Source organism: Calidris pugnax, unplaced genomic scaffold, assembly GCF_001431845.1.
Source record: "Calidris pugnax isolate Ruff unplaced genomic scaffold, ASM143184v1 scaffold32, whole genome shotgun sequence".
Taxonomy (NCBI): Eukaryota; Metazoa; Chordata; class Aves; order Charadriiformes; family Scolopacidae; genus Calidris; species Calidris pugnax.
In genome coordinates, this window is record NW_015090783.1 from 2,252,897 (window position 1) to 2,269,823 (window position 16,927).

The 16,927-nt window shown below is 42.3% G+C and overlaps 2 protein-coding genes across 9 annotated transcripts in view; one reads left to right on the plus strand and one right to left on the minus strand.

Annotated features, from left to right (window-relative positions):
- Positions 1-1,560: 1,560 nt before the first annotated feature.
- LOC106901453 (chromosome unknown open reading frame, human C12orf65) lies at positions 1,561-4,980 on the plus strand. 5 transcript variants are annotated; one of them, XR_001414312.1, is made up of 4 exons: positions 1,561-2,023; positions 2,724-2,966; positions 3,264-3,323; positions 4,028-4,980. XR_001414312.1 is itself a non-coding variant. In XM_014964252.1 (3 exons), the coding sequence occupies exons 1-2, from the start codon at positions 1,748-1,750 to the stop codon at positions 2,934-2,936; spliced, it is 489 nt and encodes a 162-aa protein (XP_014819738.1). In that variant the 5' UTR covers positions 1,561-1,747; the 3' UTR covers positions 2,937-2,966; positions 3,264-4,980. The 5 variants fall into 5 exon arrangements, 3 of the variants coding, with proteins under 3 accessions (XP_014819738.1, XP_014819718.1, XP_014819726.1); XM_014964252.1 differs by having other exon boundaries at positions 3,264-4,980; XR_001414311.1 differs by having other exon boundaries at positions 1,566-2,023; positions 2,724-3,323.
- The window catches only part of CDK2AP1 (cyclin-dependent kinase 2 associated protein 1), a 15,733-nt gene continuing 3,088 nt past the window's right edge, over positions 4,283-16,927 (minus strand). For 3 of the 4 annotated variants that reach the window (XM_014964191.1, XM_014964219.1, XM_014964209.1), the window contains exons 2-4: positions 8,919-9,025; positions 7,954-8,080; positions 4,283-5,121 (exon numbers count right to left, since the gene is read on the minus strand). In XM_014964191.1, coding sequence (XP_014819677.1) covers positions 5,054-5,121; positions 7,954-8,080; positions 8,919-9,025 — 302 coding nt within the window. In that variant the 3' untranslated portion in view covers positions 4,283-5,053. Of the gene's footprint in view, positions 5,122-7,953; positions 8,081-8,918; positions 9,026-16,673; positions 16,805-16,927 lie in introns of those variants that run through there. The other variant, XM_014964199.1, reaches the window with a different exon arrangement.

The window sequence follows — 16,927 nt, forward strand, 5'->3', positions numbered from 1 at the left end:
TTATTGAGGTTGGGCAGCTTGGGGAGCCGTCAGTCTTGGCTTCAAACTGGCAGTGCCCCGTTTAGACCTGCCGGTGAGTAAAGGCTCACCTCAGGACCAGGCAGAAGTTCTGCTCATGTTTTTCGGCGTGTTTTTTGCAGCTAAACCCCTCACCCTCCCCCCGTTACTACCTTCTAGTGCCACCAAGTGGACGTCTTTACTTTCCAATAAAAGCTTTCTTAGAAGTTACTATTTCAAGTTACATCCCACTTTTATGGATGTTTATTGCCAAGTGATTGCCATCTTCACATGCCGAAGTATTTTCTTCTGAATCAAATAAAATATTTCAAGCATCACAGCATGTATTGTTTTCATTGCTCACCTAATGCCTCATTGAAGCGTGCCGTTTGACAGCAGTAGGACCTGCCATTCCTCATTCCCCACCAGGATAACATATCCATATGTACTTTTCCTGCCTTTTTTAATAACTTGACCGGGGAAATACCAGCATGTGAAGCAGTAATTGAAAACCCAGTGGTCTCCTTACTCCTGGGTTCTTTTCCCTTCATCTTTATAGACCATTTAGAAAGTTCTGGGAGTAGAGCAGGATGGGCACGCTTGTTAACCAACATAGAGACCAACATAGAGAAATACTTCTGATTTGAAACAGGAGTTTTCCACATTTGCCCTATTAGATGACTCGCCAAATCCTACACACGCTACAGCCTGACCCCAAATTTGGAAAACTACTGTAATGGACCAAGGTCAAAAGACAAGTCTAGATCATGTAATATGTTCAGGGTAAGGATTACTGTTTCTTGTACTAACCTGGCATTAAAAAAGCATCTCAGAACTCAAAATCCTAAATCAGTCTGTAGCTGTAAACATACGTACCGGAGTTCTGCTGTGTAGCGTCAGTCAGCTGGCTTGACTGTGCAGTCACACATCCCTCTTACAGGTAAAAATCCATCTTTGCATTCTGACTTATTTAGTCCTCAAGCTCCATTCTGCCAGATCTGGTTTCTGATATCCATATCCACGGCACTGAAATGCTTCACATAGTCTTGCTCTTTTTTTTTGGATTGTTTTGTTTTCCCGCCACCTCCTCTTTGCAGTTGTCCATGACTGTGAACCAGCAAAGATGGGAAGCCCAGATGCTCTTAGGCCAGTTTCATGATGTAAATTTGCTGCTCCTTCCACCAGTTTTTTTTTTTTAATAGTTCAGAGCACTGTTTAAGGCAACCTCAGAAGAGGATTCCTGCACCCTTGTCTCTCCTCCCCAGATATAGTTCAAGCACATGTCAACATGTGAATTGCAGGTACAGTTGCCAGCAAGACACAACTTGGGCACAATTGGTGTGTCAGCAGAGGTTTCCCACTCAGATGGTACAGGTCTGACTGCAAGATAGAAACACTCTGCCTTTCTCCTCCTTTTTTTGGGGATATCTTTAATATTTTCCAACTGTTGGTAGGAGTACTAATTTATTTACTGTTTTCCAGATCCCTTTCAACAACAAAATAATAATCTTGACTATTTTAAGAAAGCTCATTGCAATGAGAACTGAAATCCCATTCAGAATGGTAAATATTTCAAGGCAAATGCCTATGAAACCAGTTCAAATATCCTTGAAATAAATCTGAGTATCAAAATACGGCTCAAGCCGTGCAGTGGAACTAGATCATCGTAAAACAAAGATTCTCACGGTAAACTCCATTCCCCCCTTCTGTTTCAGGTTTCATTCCAGAGAAGCTGTGTCCTCATTTCCGTATGAATGTTCCCAGTTTATTTCATTTTACATTCTTACTGAGAGAAGTACGAACACCGTTTTGGAGACCATGGATTTTGAGGAAGCAGCAGTTTTCTCTGCCCAGTGTGCCCTTACTTAAGGCAGCAGGAAAGAAGAACTCTCTCAATCTCCTTGGACTAAATGAGGCAGAATTAGAAGAACAGTTTGTAAGAGGTGATGGCCCAGGAGGTCAAGCCACAAATAAGACAAACAACTGTGTTGTCTTGAAGCATATTCCATCTGGGATTGTAGTGAAGGTAATTAGATTTTATTTCATTAAGTCAGAAATTGCACCGTGTCTTCCAAGTCTCCTTTCATAGTAAAGCATAATCACAGTACAAATGTCATGGAGGAGGAGTTTGTAAGTATTGTAAAGAATCTCAGCAAGAAGCAGTTTTGCCTATCAGTAGGTAAATAAAGTTGGGGTCGTGGCTGATCTTCCTGGCTTTGACATGTAGTTTTCAATTAAACTTATCTTCATTGTAGCTGTATTTCAGTGGCAGCTGTCACATTCTCATCTCTCTAGTGTGTTAGTTACGACGCCTTCCTTAACAAGTTGATCATATTCATTTTGCATTCTTTTTAAGCATTACTCTTACCTACTTCTTGTGGATTAATACTTTGAAATTAATCTTTGCTGCCTTATCACAAAGGGAAGACACAGTTAAGTTAAACTCAGAAGAAGCTTTCCAAGGTAATGTGGAAGCAATCTTGTTCACTGGCAGAATCAAAGACTAATGCAAAACCCAGTCTGACAACTTACAGTTGCAAATAATTATCTGGCAGTCTCTCCAAAATATACAAAAGTCCCAGCAGTTCTTGGTAGGAGGATGCTCTTGGCTTGGGGCTGGGGTGGAGTGTCTGTACTGTAGTGGCAGGAGTACGTAGACTGAAAGGGAAAGCAGAAGAATAAACAGGTTAAAGTTCCAGTAAAAATGTCCTATTGTATTTCTCCAGTGTCATCAAACAAGATCAGTGGAGCAGAACCGAAAGATAGCCAGAGAAATCCTGCAGGAGAAAGTTGATCTGTTCTACAAAGGTGAAGAGAGTGATGTTTTTAAAGAGAAGAAAGCATCAGAGAAGAAGAAGCAGGAGAAAAAAAGAAGAGCAAGGGAAAACCTAGAAAGGAAAAAGCATTTTAAAGAGATGCAACAACTGGATAAGAAATGAACATGTAAAATACTGACTTGCCCTAGTAGGGTAAGGGAAACATCTGTCATTATTCCTAAACACAGTTTTCAAACTAACAGATGATGTAGAGCTTTGTAAGCACAACTGAAATACTGAGCAGTGACCTGCTATTACTGTAAAACCAAAGTGATAAAAGCAGTCATGTATTCCTACTGCTGTCTGCCATCATCTTATTAATCACATTTAACAATCAGTTCTTCTGCCAGGTTCACAATATGATAAACCAATCCTTGTTATAAAGGAACTGTAAACTTTCCACCACTGTTAACGGAGACAAAAAAAAATTCAATAGATTTCTTTCTGCAGAGATGATACCTTATGATGCTTCGTAGGAGTTCCAGTACATACAGAGAGCAGCCCTAAAAGGTTAGAACTTTCCATCCTTGCTCAGGCAATGTCTCTACTGATACTAATCCTTTATAAACAGTGCCCAGGTTTAGATACTGGTTCTGATGGGGCACATGGACATGCTGATAGAGGAGACACCAGTCACTGGTTGCCTCCTTCGGAGCTGTGAGCTGCACAAATGCTCTGCCCTACTCAGTTCTGAAGGAAGTTTAAACAGAAGCTTTACAAATCTTACCTGGAGCGGTGATGAGCACTGGGGGGAAGGCACTCCTGCTCAGTCATGTTCATCCAGTTCAAAGGTAGAACTGGGTCATTACAGATAAAGAACAACACGTGTTGGAAGCTGCCTCCCAAGGCAACAGAATCCAGTTCATTCAAGCTGTGAAGTAAATAACTTTGCTTCTTAATATGGTATTTTCTTCAAGTAACCATAGCTCCGTATGTATTGGATATCCCAGATATCCCGCCTTCCTTAGGATACAGATTTGATTGTACAATAGTGAATTACAGTCATTTACTATGTTTATGCTATTCTGCAGTTAAGCTCGGGCATTTTGGTATCTTCACTCATTTTGACAGTTTCCCATTTTATGCAAAGACACGCAGCTGCTTTTCCTTTGTTACTGTTACTTTGGAGCCACAAGTGAAGTGTACTTGCCTATTTTGATCCCGTTAAGAGCTCTTAATTGCTAAACCAGAACTTCTCTTTAATTTTTGCACAGCCCCTCACCAGCTGCCACCGAGTTCTCACCTTCCACAGTATTTTGAAAGCAATGGAGACTACTAGCAACCATACCACCTTCTTACAGAGACCGACTGCATCTCGACTGTATCATGGACAGAAACTCTCCAGCAATTTGCAGGCCCCTTCCTTTGTCTGTTCCTGAACTTGAGCCTCCTGCACGAAGCTTGAATCTTTATCTGTTGAGAGTTCTTGTTCATGGAGTATGAATCTGATTAAAGTGACTGTACATAGCTTTAATACAAATTGTTAATGAAAATAAGCTTTATTACGTCAAGTAATAAATACATACAAAGATGCAAATAACAGTTTTAGTAATTTATCCAGAATTTTCTTTTTTTTTTTTTTGGCAAACTTTAAACTGAAATCTCCAGCCTTAATGTAGAAATTAGCTTTCCAGGACCTTGTTATTATTTAATAGGTTTCCCTATTTTCCATATAACTCATGCACTTTAAATGGACTTCAAAGCACTAACAGTCATGCAAATGTTTATGCCAAACGAACAAAAAAGGAAAAATAAGAGGAAGGGAAGGTTATTTCTAAGCAGGGTCTATGCTGTATGACAATTTGTGACTTAGCAGACTACTAGGTACAGCATGCTATTCTGCATTTATTAAAAAAAAATCCTTAGAGCTTATGTCAAACTTTGAAAGATTGACAGTTTGGGGTTAAGTGAATACAGTCAAAGAAAAAAAACAACAGAATGAGAGTGTGGCTGGATAAGAAGAGAACTGAAATATAGCCTGGGAGAGAGCCTCTGCATGCAGTTCAGTTTTCATGTTTTAGAAACATTTTAGGGAGTTTTAACGTCTTTACAAAATGCAAACCCTCAGTAAGTTGAAAAATCCTTGTTTTCTCATTCTTAACTATACATTTTTGTAAGGGCAAAACAAGAAAGGTAAAACATTCAAAATAAAGGAATTTGTCTTGAATGTTTCAAGAGTCAAAAGAAGTGTTACTTTTTCTTCATTAAGAGATGGAAAATCTTGCAGCTGAATCAGTGGGCTAGGATCTTGCATTTCGTTCCGTCTCAGCCAGGCATTCCCGAACTAATCCTCTCGCATGAATAATGCCTGCAAAAGAATTGGATGGATTTTAAATCATCTCATTCAGGTCACACTTGCAGTGACAGTTCAGAGAAACGTTTACGTATTTCTGTCCCGAGTTGCCAAGGCTACCACGGCATGCCTCAGAAAAGGGAGAGATCCCTCGCTTCCCAAACATCAGCTGCTGCTAAACAAGTTTGCTTTCTCAACCTGGCATTATAAACTGAAAAGGGATTTAAACCAGGAATCAAAGCATGGTAAGATGTGTAGGTCTGCAGTGACAGGTATATCTTATTGCACAGTTCAGGCCTATTTAAATCAGAGACTTAATTAGAAAAGAAGAAAAAAAATCATCTTACCTACCTGTGAGTTATTTTGCTACAGTGGAGTGAAGAAAATGCAAAGTTATTTGGGGAGTCATTTTAACAAGCTCTAAGAGTCTTAATGCCTTGGGATAATTCTCCTCTGAGAGGATGCATCAAAATTCAAGCCTTCATAATACTGCTTAAACACAAGTTGTGTGTCTTGTAAGGATAAGAAGAAATTTTTATGGTGTGTGCAAAAAGTTACCTCCTAACACTGGCTCAGCTCCCAGTGTAAATCATCACCACTTTACACGCTGCCATATCTACTCTCATCTGATAGACATAATGTGGAATTTTCCACGACGAGTCCTGTTGCCTTGAGTTCCAGCAATCTGGACCTTGATTCTTAATCCTGGAACTAAATCTAGATTCATGTTCACAGAGATGCTGAGAGAACAGAGCTTTAGAGAGATTTTAAAATGAGAGACGGACAGATTTTTCTTACAACAAACGAGGTTATATTTTACTGACAGGACAAGATAGAAGGAGATTTCTCTTCTCGATCATGCTCCTTAACAAGGTGGAGAAAGGACAATAAGGCAATAAATGAGGTTTAATCTCAGTTTGAAGATAATGGATTCTGTTTCTACAGGGCTGCTAGCCCAGATCACAGCAAGAGAGTTTACATCCAAGAAGTAATGACTCGGGACTTGATGAGCACAAAGCTTTGCAGAGGGTTAAACTGACACAGACGAGTAAAGCTGCATCCCACAGCTGTGGGATGTGGGAACGCCTACTCAAAGCGGTGCATTAGACCTGGATCTGGTGGCAGGACGCCCAGTTTATGCAGCAGAACTAGCCTGAATTATGTAGAACACTGGGAATTTGGCCAATTTTAGAGGTCAGTAGCCCCTGTGCTTAGGAGCGGGTGGAGCTGGGGACAGGGACTTTATTCAGGAATAATCTCCACGCGGCCATGGAGGCTGCAGTCACGTGGCTACCCTTAGTCACTTCTGCTCTCACATTTGCACATTCTCCTGCAGCCATTAGGCTCCCAAAATGGAAAGAGAGGTATGTCTGTGACCAAAAGATGGCAGCAAAAAGTATTTATTTAGGATTCTTTGCAACACTGGCAAATCACAGTGGCAGCATTGAATCTTAAACCTGCCTTAGCCAACAAAATGAACGCTCACTGCAAGGAGCAGCAAAACAACTTTTCCTCCCCAAACGGAACCATTCGGTTCAGAGAACGTCTGCGTCTCTCCCAGTCTCTCTCAAGTTGTCCCCATTAGCCTATTGCCATTCATGATCTATTAATACTGACTCAGGCAATGCAATAAAGAGAGGCTCCAGCAACATTGATTTTAGCTGGGCCAGATTCCACTTACCACTCATCAGCAGACTTTATTGCATCCTTTCCCAGAACAGCTACTAGTCATTTTATTGCACGTCATGGCAGATATATTACTCTCCCATAATGGTTGAGCCTTAAATAAAGCTTTGTAGTCTTGGGTAAACGTAAGGGGGATTTGCAAGGTGGTGAAGTTAGTCTGTTACAGTAACGTTCCCGTTCAGGGTTGAACACATAGAGCCAAACTCAGCACGAGGACTGAGGAAAGGCAGGAAAAGGCAACCACATTATCCTGGCAAAGGGCAGAACTGCTAGCACAACTGTGGTCGATGGCCTTTCAGGGTCATTTCAGGAGCTGGAGCAGTGGAATGTCCCACTGCTCCTTCAGAAATATCCCTTGCACGTCCCCTGCAGAGGACAATGTCAAGTTGATGTCAGCAGTGGGGCATGCGGGGGTTTCTTTTACACTGCAAGGAAAGGGCATTTATTACCCCTTTTAGCTGACAAAGCAAAGCTAGAGAGACCTCATCAGCCAGGCCTAAAAGCTTCTGTGTCCCTTACTAGTGGACTCTTAATGACATCCACTTGACAGCAGGTAATGGCAGCCAAGCAGCCCAGCACTCCAGAGGGGAGGAAGGTGTATGTTTGACATCTCAGTCTCAATAGCTTTCACTGACAGCCTTTTTTCCTTTTTTTTTTCCTCTTTCCTTTTTAAGACCTTCTCTCCACCAGCCTTAGTGTGAATTACCACAACGTAGTATTTCTTTAAGCAAAATGCACTTTTAGTAAAGACTCTTGGGTCAAGTAGATGGGTGATATATATGAGAAAAAGTAAACAATGCTCAGTTGTGTATTTTGGAGACTGGGGAGAAAAGGGAATTGAAGGGGTCAGTCAGTCACCAGGAATCTAGAAGAACATATCCAATAGACACCTTAGGGCTTCTAAAGTAAGGTTTGAATTATTAAGTGAAACTCCTCTTGTGCACATGAAACACATTTGGTCACTGGTTTATCTCTCAAATACAGCATGAATAGAGTATCACAAGGTTTCAGTCTCTTGTTAATACACCTATTTTCATGATGAGCTCAAGACAGCTGTCTCCTTTCAAAGGAAACAGTTGTCATGAAGCTGTATACAAGAAGTCAGTGAGCAAAGTGTATGTGACACAATTATTATTTTTTTTTAATAAATTTAAACATTACCTCTTTTTAGCCTCTCCATCGCACTTTTACTCCCAGCGTATGTGGGTCTAATCTCTTTTCCTAATTCTTCTATGATAGCTAGAAGTTCTGCATATTTGCTTTGCGGTACTTGACTGCTGCTGGTACCCTGTAGTAGAAAGTAGATTAGTCTCAATTAAATACTGCTAAAACCAAAACAATTACAACAAACAGCAACTGGACATTCATGGGGGACCAGAAATAGCCCTGGAAGCCATTTTTTAAAAAAATAAAATTTCAGGTTTTTTTATATAAACAGGATTTTCTTTTTGCAGTTGCTGCCACACAATGCTACGTGCCCTTCAAAAAGTGGGATCAACTGGGAGGATGCAGCTGCAACACTGGGACCTTACGTGAAACAGACGTTAAAACAGTCCTGCAAAACAGAAAACAGAGATCTGCCTATTTAACTCTCTTTCTGCTTCCATCAATGTTTAGGTGTGTATTTTGTGGAGAAGTTAGGTAGGCAGGGAAGAGTGAGAAACAGATATACATAGAACTGCCCAGATGATAACAGAAATCCTGTTAAGTCAAATACATTTCACAGAAAGTTTACCACCGGATTCCTGAAGCAGCCCACAGGACGCATTCCTCATGACACTAAATTTTAGAGTGTAATTTTGCTGATGAAAAACAGTACAGAAATATTCAACTTTTAACAATTTTAAAATATGTTAGAGCTCTTACTATCAGAACATAACTCAAGACGTTTTTCACTGTGACTCAGAAGGGATGGGACTAACAGTTAATTAGTAACCAATCTCACTCAGCACTGCTTGGTCTAATTTGATCCCAAGACATGTGCGATGAATCAGTCTGCCATTTGGGTTTGATTTCAGATCTTGGTGGGAGGGAGGAACACCTCAGATTACAGGCCACAATCCATGCTACTATGCAAAAGTAGGGTCAGGGATCTGATTAAAGTAAAACAAGCAACAGAGCTCTACCTGCATCCCTTGTGTATAGCCTAGAGATGGGGGTCCGTAGTCATTTATAAGCTGTCTGTATTGCGCAGATGTTGCCATGCTTGTGGAGGGAGAGTGAACACTCCCAGCTGCAAAGAGAAAAGGAAAAAAAAAAATCTGTTATTATCTAAAGATTAATTAGTCTGTTACACTGGGACACATTTTAGATCGCCTTTTTTTTCTAAAGCTGTGACTCCTCACCTTTGTCTGAGCCCACTAATGGCATGTCAGAGTCACACTATTTGCTAGGAAGAGAATGGTTAAATTAATGCTTCTCTAACATTTGCTGTACATTTGAAAATAGCACAGCCTGCAACATTATCAGTGCAAATTGTTTGCCTAAAAGTGAAACAGAGTGTAACATGACAGGTTGTTCTGCCTAGACAAACTGTAAATATTAAGGAGCCCTATTTTTGCATATATACATTCCACAAAGATGAGTCTAATGTACTGTGCTATTTTTACTTTTTCAGTGCAAGTTATCTGAAAGTAATTTTGCAACTCAAAGTGTCATCACATGGTCAATGCAAGTTACCCTCAGTACTATTTTCAGCCAATGCCAAATTCCTAGGGAACAGTCAGTTGAGGTACATCAGATCTGCTGCTCATTGTATGACATCTGAGGTGAAGAGTGCTACCTCTATTCCCCTTTGTGTGATACCCAGTGATTTTAGCCAGTCAAACTGTGTTATGTAAGCAAACCAAAGGGAAAAGAACATCACTTTGGGTTATGGTTACTTTTGGTAAAGTTATGAAAGATTATACTCAGATCTACAGGGTTTTGAGTCAACTGAGAGTTCAGAAACAGACTCTAATGTGATCGTTGACAAACTGCCCCAGAAATGAGCAATCAAAACACTTCTTCCCTCTCATCTTCAACAGTAAGAACTTGGGTTTGAGAAACAACTTTTAGATTTTTCTTAGGGGCCTTAATTATGCTCCCTGTTTCACAAGAGTGCTAGAGGACCTGCTGGTTACGGACTGTTCACTCAGGACTAAGGGAGTATTACACCATTCGACCTGTTCACTCTTGCAGCTGAAGTGCCCCTGCACCCACTGATGCTGCCACTTTGCCTGTGGGCACAGACAGCCTGCCTGCTGTCTGAGAAAATCTCCCCCCTTACAGACTCCTTGGCTGAAAATTCCCAACTGCCTTCCATATGAGGAACAGATCTCATTTACCAGCCTTCATTTAAATCTAAATTAAACTGATGCTAAAAGTCACTGGGGCTCAGAACTATGTAAATCTCTAGCTTTGTTTTAAAGTTGCAAGTGATTTAATTCACGTTTTCCCCTGACTACAAAAAGAAAGAGCCAGTTACACTGTGAAAGAGCAGTCACACTGAAAAGCCATGCTGAAGATAGTGGAACAGACTCTTGTCCTCAGTTGGGAAGTCTATTTCCACTTCAGAATTAATCACAGGATATCACTGTGGTGTTGTCATCTTTACAAGAGAAGTGTATGTTATTAATTTTTACTAGTTAACCAAATATGAAATCACTAGGTCAACTTCTAAAAGCAAGGTTTCTCTTTAATTAAGCTGCTAAATTTTATGGCATTACAATCTGCATTTGTGTCGCTAAGGTTTCACATGAACCTAATTGTCAGTCTTTGCTAAAGCATAGTAAAACCCCCAAAAAACTAAATAACACACATATAGAGTATGGCACGGGGAAGGAACACCCCAGTTGTCAGCTATTCTCTCAATTAGCTCTTCACATTATCAGCTCAAAATGCATACACGGTCATAAGATTTCTGTATGTACAACTCAGTCAATATTTCCAAGTCCAGATGACTAAATTTCACCAGTTATCAAACGTGACACAACAGTAAACTGCGTCTTTCCTCCAAGGACTTCAAAATGCTTCAAAAACATTAATGAGCCCCTTGTGCTGCAAGGTAGGAAGGTTTAATTACCTCAATTAAGCAGAGAAAGACTGAAGCGGTTTTTCCTCATGTACAATAAAACAAAAAGACCCATCCTGCAAAGACTTGTTCCCAAACTGTTACTGCAAGCAGCCACATACAAGACCTGGGAGCTCCAAACGGGTTCAGAATGAAGGCAAGGACTGCAATGATGGGACTTAGGGATCCTGCTTTACCCACCGACCAAACCTTAGCCACAGCCCACGCAAAACACAAACCAATTTATCACCACCACAGCAGTTAATGATAATATAGATAATTCAGTGATTGTTTCAGATTTAAGCAATGACACATGCTCAGTCTGTAGGAAATAACACAGCAGGGTACAGCTAGGTAAGAAAGAAAACCCTACTAGAAACGTGCTGTGCCAAGTCAAAGCAGTGAAATCCACGGAAAAGTCCAGGAAAAGTTTTGCAGATGTGAAAGCCAGCGACACATGGCAGTAGTTGGTCCCAGCATGGGAGCCTGAGTCCAGCAGTGACTCAAGTCAACACGGAATGACAAAACCAAACAGCGCAGCTGTGAAAGCCAGCGACACACAGCGCTGCACCGGGCGGTAGTTGGTCCCAGCATGGGAGCCTGAGTCCAGCAGTGACTCAAGTCAACACGGAATGACAAAACCAAACAGGAACTTTCAGAAGGGCAACTATGAGTAAGGACCTGCTGCCCGAGCTGGAGCATCGCTCCCTGTCCAAATTAGCATCCCGATGAGTGGAGCTGCGTGATTTCGGAGTGCTGTATTGTCTCCTGTACCCACCACGTATGCAGCGGAGCTGCGTGATTTCGGCAGCGGGGAGTGCTGTATTGTCTCCTGTACCCACCACGTATGCAGAGCTGTGCTGCAGACACTAGAGGCCATCGCTGAGTACGGCGTGCCCTGCCAAATGACAGATCGTGGTAACCATGGTGAGTTTACCCGTTTCTTTGCAGTCTGCATCAAAAATGTAATAAGACATAATGCCATGCGCCGACCACTTTATCAGCAGCAGCAGGCCCAGAGAACAAAGAAAAGGATTTGACTTGGCCACGGTACCAGCCTGCGTACACCCATGTCAGAAGTTGTGCCAGTCAAACTCAGCTGGAGGGGGGAAAAAAATGAAAAATCCTTGATTTCACCTCAATTTAAGATGATGCAATCATGAAAATGAAATTCATCAGGGGGGGTATTAGTATCTCACAGGGTAACGGACCTTAAGCTTTTTGACCTATCACTTTCTACGTTAATTTCAAGGAGAAGCCCTGGGTCTTGGAGGACTATTACTCAATTAACCCAAAATATATCTGCATGTCTGAACATCCCATCTCAGATTTTAAAAAAGCATTATTTTTTTTTTTTTTTTTAAATCACCAGCTATTGCTATTATAGGTAGCAAGAGAAATTAGGGCAGCAAGTCTCACAGTCAATACCCAGTCAAAAAAATCAGTGTGATGATTAGGTATTCACCAGAGAGAAAAAAAGGAGGGGGGATCTAAATTGAGGCTTGCTCTCTCACGTTAAAGTGACAATGGAGACAAGACAGTTAAGAATTGACAGAATCGAAAAGGGAGTGTGCTTGGTACTGAATTTAAGTGACACCCTGTATCACATCCCAAATTGTCTTAGTGCTTACTGCTGTTTAAAACCTAAATTAATATACACACTTTCCTCCCTCCACTTTCCTAATTAAACGTACACAAAACCTTTTATATACCCATTTATTCTTGTGCCAACAATGTCTTTTATTCCTGTATTCAAACAGAAGATTGCCAGAAGCATTTTTCCCCACAAAAATATAGTGATTTTCTTGTTAATCAATATTAATCTTTTTTAATTGAGGGGGGTGTTTAACAATACAGCAAACAGAAATGAGATTTTTGTGTCAAAATCTCTTCCTTCCAATAGTCTCTCTGAGCCCAAATTAACACCCTGGGAGACAAAGGATCTAGAATCAATCTTTGTTTGCCTAAACTCCCACTTACCAGGAATCTTCCCATTAATTTCTGAGGGGTTTGTATGGATCCTTTCAGCTCCTCTGCTACTGTCTCCAAGCCTGAGCAGTGAGACCAATTTGCTGGTCTAAGTTTTAATTCTTATTTGTTTTGCTGAGGCTTGGTGGAAAAATAACTGGCACGGCAGCTTACTGTGCACCCTGCAAGGAAGCAGTGGGAGCAGGAACGTGGGGTACTCACCTGCAGACACCATGGCATCTACACAGCTCCACTGCCACCCTGTTTTACTCTCACAAACCACAAAGTAAAATCACGAATAGTTATTAAACTCACTGAGTTACTCATGTAGAACTGACTTAGACCTAAGTCAAGAGCCAACCCCATTGGATTTATGTTTCTTTACTGCTCTGTACTTCACAAGGTCCTATAAAACTGCCCAGGTAAACTCCTGCCATTTCACAAACTCTGTACACATGAACAAGACAGCATATAAGAGGGATACCTGTAGCCTGGAGTTTATCCAAGGTCCACAGTATAGTCTGTGGAATCTCACTGCTTCTACCTCTATTTCACAGTCTCTTCAAACTGTGAAAGACCTTGAAGAGCTTCATTCTTCAAGTTCTTGCAACATAAAGGCTATTGCTGTTTAGATGGCTAGTGGTCATCACCTTTGTATATAGAGCTCAATGCTGGAGGTTACTGCCTCTGCCACACAACTGGAGAACATTCCTCATCTGCTTCAGATGATGGCACTTTGATTCCTGACGGCATGTGGTATGAGACAAACAGGCTGGAATATTTTAACTGAAAAGGGTGTAAGTTTTTCTGTCCTTAAACCAGACAATTTTGCAACAAAACACACGAGAAACGTTCATGTAAGCTGCTCTGCCAACGTACATTGTGAGGCATCTTCCAGCACAAGGGGAGTGGTAACATCTTCAACCAGGCACAGCCATTTCTGCAGCGAGTATCTGAACACAGCCTGAATCACAGTTGGGAGTGTTTTAGCTGACTACAAGAATATTTGATTCCTTAGCCCTCTACGCACTTTGGCTTAAGTTCAGCAAGAACTCCTTGCCATTCATGGGATACCACACGCATGTCTACACAAGTAGATCTGCTGCACAGCCAAGCCACACACTGAACTCCACAGGAGTTGCCAACCCAGAGCGAAAACAGACAGCCCCCATTTCCCCCAACCTGCCAATAAATTTTTTAATTTAAAATAATGGACCCCGTTCTCATTTGCACAAAACATTCCTTATAGCACTGCCCATGAAAGTTATATTTTCACCCAGTATTTCCCCCTTAAACAGCCCTTGTGGTAGAAACAGACCTTTCTTTGAATAAAACTATTTCCTTTTAAAAAAATCCAATGCGCACACGCATAAATATGTTCTCAAGAACTAGGACATTCTTTATCGTAACAGCCAGAGGCCTTGCTCTTTTGATCTGTCACACTCTGGGCCTTTCCTCTAGTACTCTCGTTCTATTTAATCTTTCCATGTGGATAACGGTCATGTTTTATGTCTCCTCTTCCTACCTCCCCTGCCATTTTTTTTTAAAACGGAAAAACAAAAGACAGACACTTGGACTCCCCACCATTCTTTTTTTTTCTAGCGTAAGACACAGGCTATTTCTACACTAGAAATTATTTGGCACAACAGGAAAGGATCAAACGATGGAAGCATTTGGTACGTGTGTATCACATGTAGATGGGGTGTGTGGGGACAACTTCAGACCAGGTTTTAGTCTGGCCCCCATGACAGCTAAGTGTCTATACCAAGGGTACGGTTCAAAACTGCCCAATCTTTGGTTTGGACCCTTGTGTTCCCACTAAAAGAGGGAGCACTAGTGGTTCACAACTGGAGTAGAGCTACTGGTTTACTTTTATCCAAAATTAATCACGTTAGCATGAAGCAAAACCACTCTGCAACTCAAACAACATGAGAAGGGTAGGGATGATGAGGAGATTGGCTGATTGTGAACACCGTACCATCACTCTGAACCTAAACACCCAGCTAGACAAAGCCAAAAATGCCAGTTTTCTAAATGTCTAAACAAGTCCACTGGAAAATTGCTAATACTGAAACAACCTTAGCGTGCTTCTTTTCAGGTAATTTTTAACTTCACATGGACTTCAAGAGATCGGGGAACCAGCAAATTTCAGTCTGAATCTGAGGGGGGAGTATATTTCCTAGAAATTATCCCCTCTGCTACGGCACGAACACTTTGCTCTCTGCTCTGCCTACAAACAGTATTCTTTCCCACACTCCCACTCCAAAAACAACCTCTCAATATGGACAACAATATCAAACATAAGCTGTCTCTGTAAAGGGTGACAAGCAAGCCATTTGCTTATGCAAGTCTGCACTGCAGTCTTAATAATGTAAGGAACGGTCCAGTGTGCTTGGTATGATTTCTCATGACTGAATGAAACTGGTCTCTCCAGTTGCAAGCTACAGCCCCAGTCAGGGAAATTCTTTTTGGTTCACCTCTCAGAGAGAAATCACACTTTTCACCAAGAAACTTCTGGTTGCTGTGAGGTGTGGCAGGTGCACTGACAGCCCTGCTGGTCCTCGGCTACAGCCGTACCTGGTGTACAGGCCACCACTTGTTCACGTGGAGCCAAGAGGCAGCTCCTTCCCTTGTCACAGTCTGATGGAATTTGTTTTTCCAGATCCTACATCCAACAGTTTTTAAGCTTTGTTACAGGAATGGGGTTTTGTCTTGAAACCTGGCATTTCTGCAAGAATTAGAATAAAACCAGAGGAAAATTCCAAGCTGTTTCTGCTGGCTTTTGCATCTTAAAACTACTTTTCTCTGACCTGTGCAAACTCTGAACAAAATAGGAATGCTGATGAATATCCACAGAGCCGGAAAACACATGGATACAAGGGGAAAGACAAACTACAGACCAGTCCACATCTGCTGTAAATCTCTCTGGTCCCACTGAAGTCAATGGAGATGCTCTACTTCACCTCAGCTCAGCCGCTGGCCCTCTTACAGAGAAACAGTTAAACAATACGAAACACAAGACAGATGAGGAGGAAGGAGTATTTCACAGGATTCAGTATAATAAGCAAAAGAATACAAGCAAATCAAAACATGGCTGTTGGGAAGGGTAGCAGAGGTTCCTGTGGGACACTGCAGGGTCAGGTGAGGCTGGGAAGGCAGAGCCACAGCACCGCAGGCCCCTAACAAAGTGCCTTTTTACAGCCCAGGCCGAGAAGCTGCTTGTGCAAAAGATTAAATAGGTCTCCCCAAGAACAGACAGTTTGACACCCACAGCCTGGAGTGCTACACGCAGGGGGACAATTCCCAGAGCACAGGCCCTCCAGGAAGGTGACGGATAATTCGCTGTAAGCCTGGCTGCAGACACCCTGGGTCAAGTGTCACCACTGACCTGGGCAATGGGGAAGAGGAACGGGCACCAAATTCTGCTGTGACAACATCTTCTCCTTCCCTCAGCCTGGTGTAAGGCAGAGGAGTCAGCACCCGGATGCTTCCAGCATCCTGAGTCACTTGCGGAGCAGCTGCATTTTCCTCACCCGCTGTCATCCCCAGATCTGCCAACAACCCACGGAGCCTTCCGCCCCATATTTCCTCCCCCCACAACCAACTCCTCTCCCTCAGGACTTCAGCCCAGGTTGCTGAGTCCCCAACATCCTCCCAAGCACAGTCACCCATCAACCACAACTGCTTCATCTCACTGAGCCCCTTCCTGAGCGCAGTTTAAACATGATTTTGCAGAGTGGCCACTCTCAGCCGAAACTTGAAAGGAGTTAGCTCTGCAGCAAGGACGCTGCTCCAGGAGCTGACACTGCCTTTCCAAACACTCCTGCACCAGAAGCCCTGCACTGCAGGGAAGCAGCATTACCTCCCTGAGGAAAATCCCTGTGAGATCCACAGCTGCCCAGAGCCCTCCGTCGGCCGAGACCAAAATATTCAGCATTCATACAGAGAAGCTTCTGCAGGGCTGATTTCAGGCCAAAAGGGACAGATTTCCTGTTTTCCTCTCCTCCGCAGGACGGGGCGGGGGGTGTCCTTCACCCCAGGTTTGGAAGCAAACCTAGGGATTCCTCCTCCTGTTTTGGGGGGGGGGGGGGGGGGCTGTTATTTTTGACAAAAAAA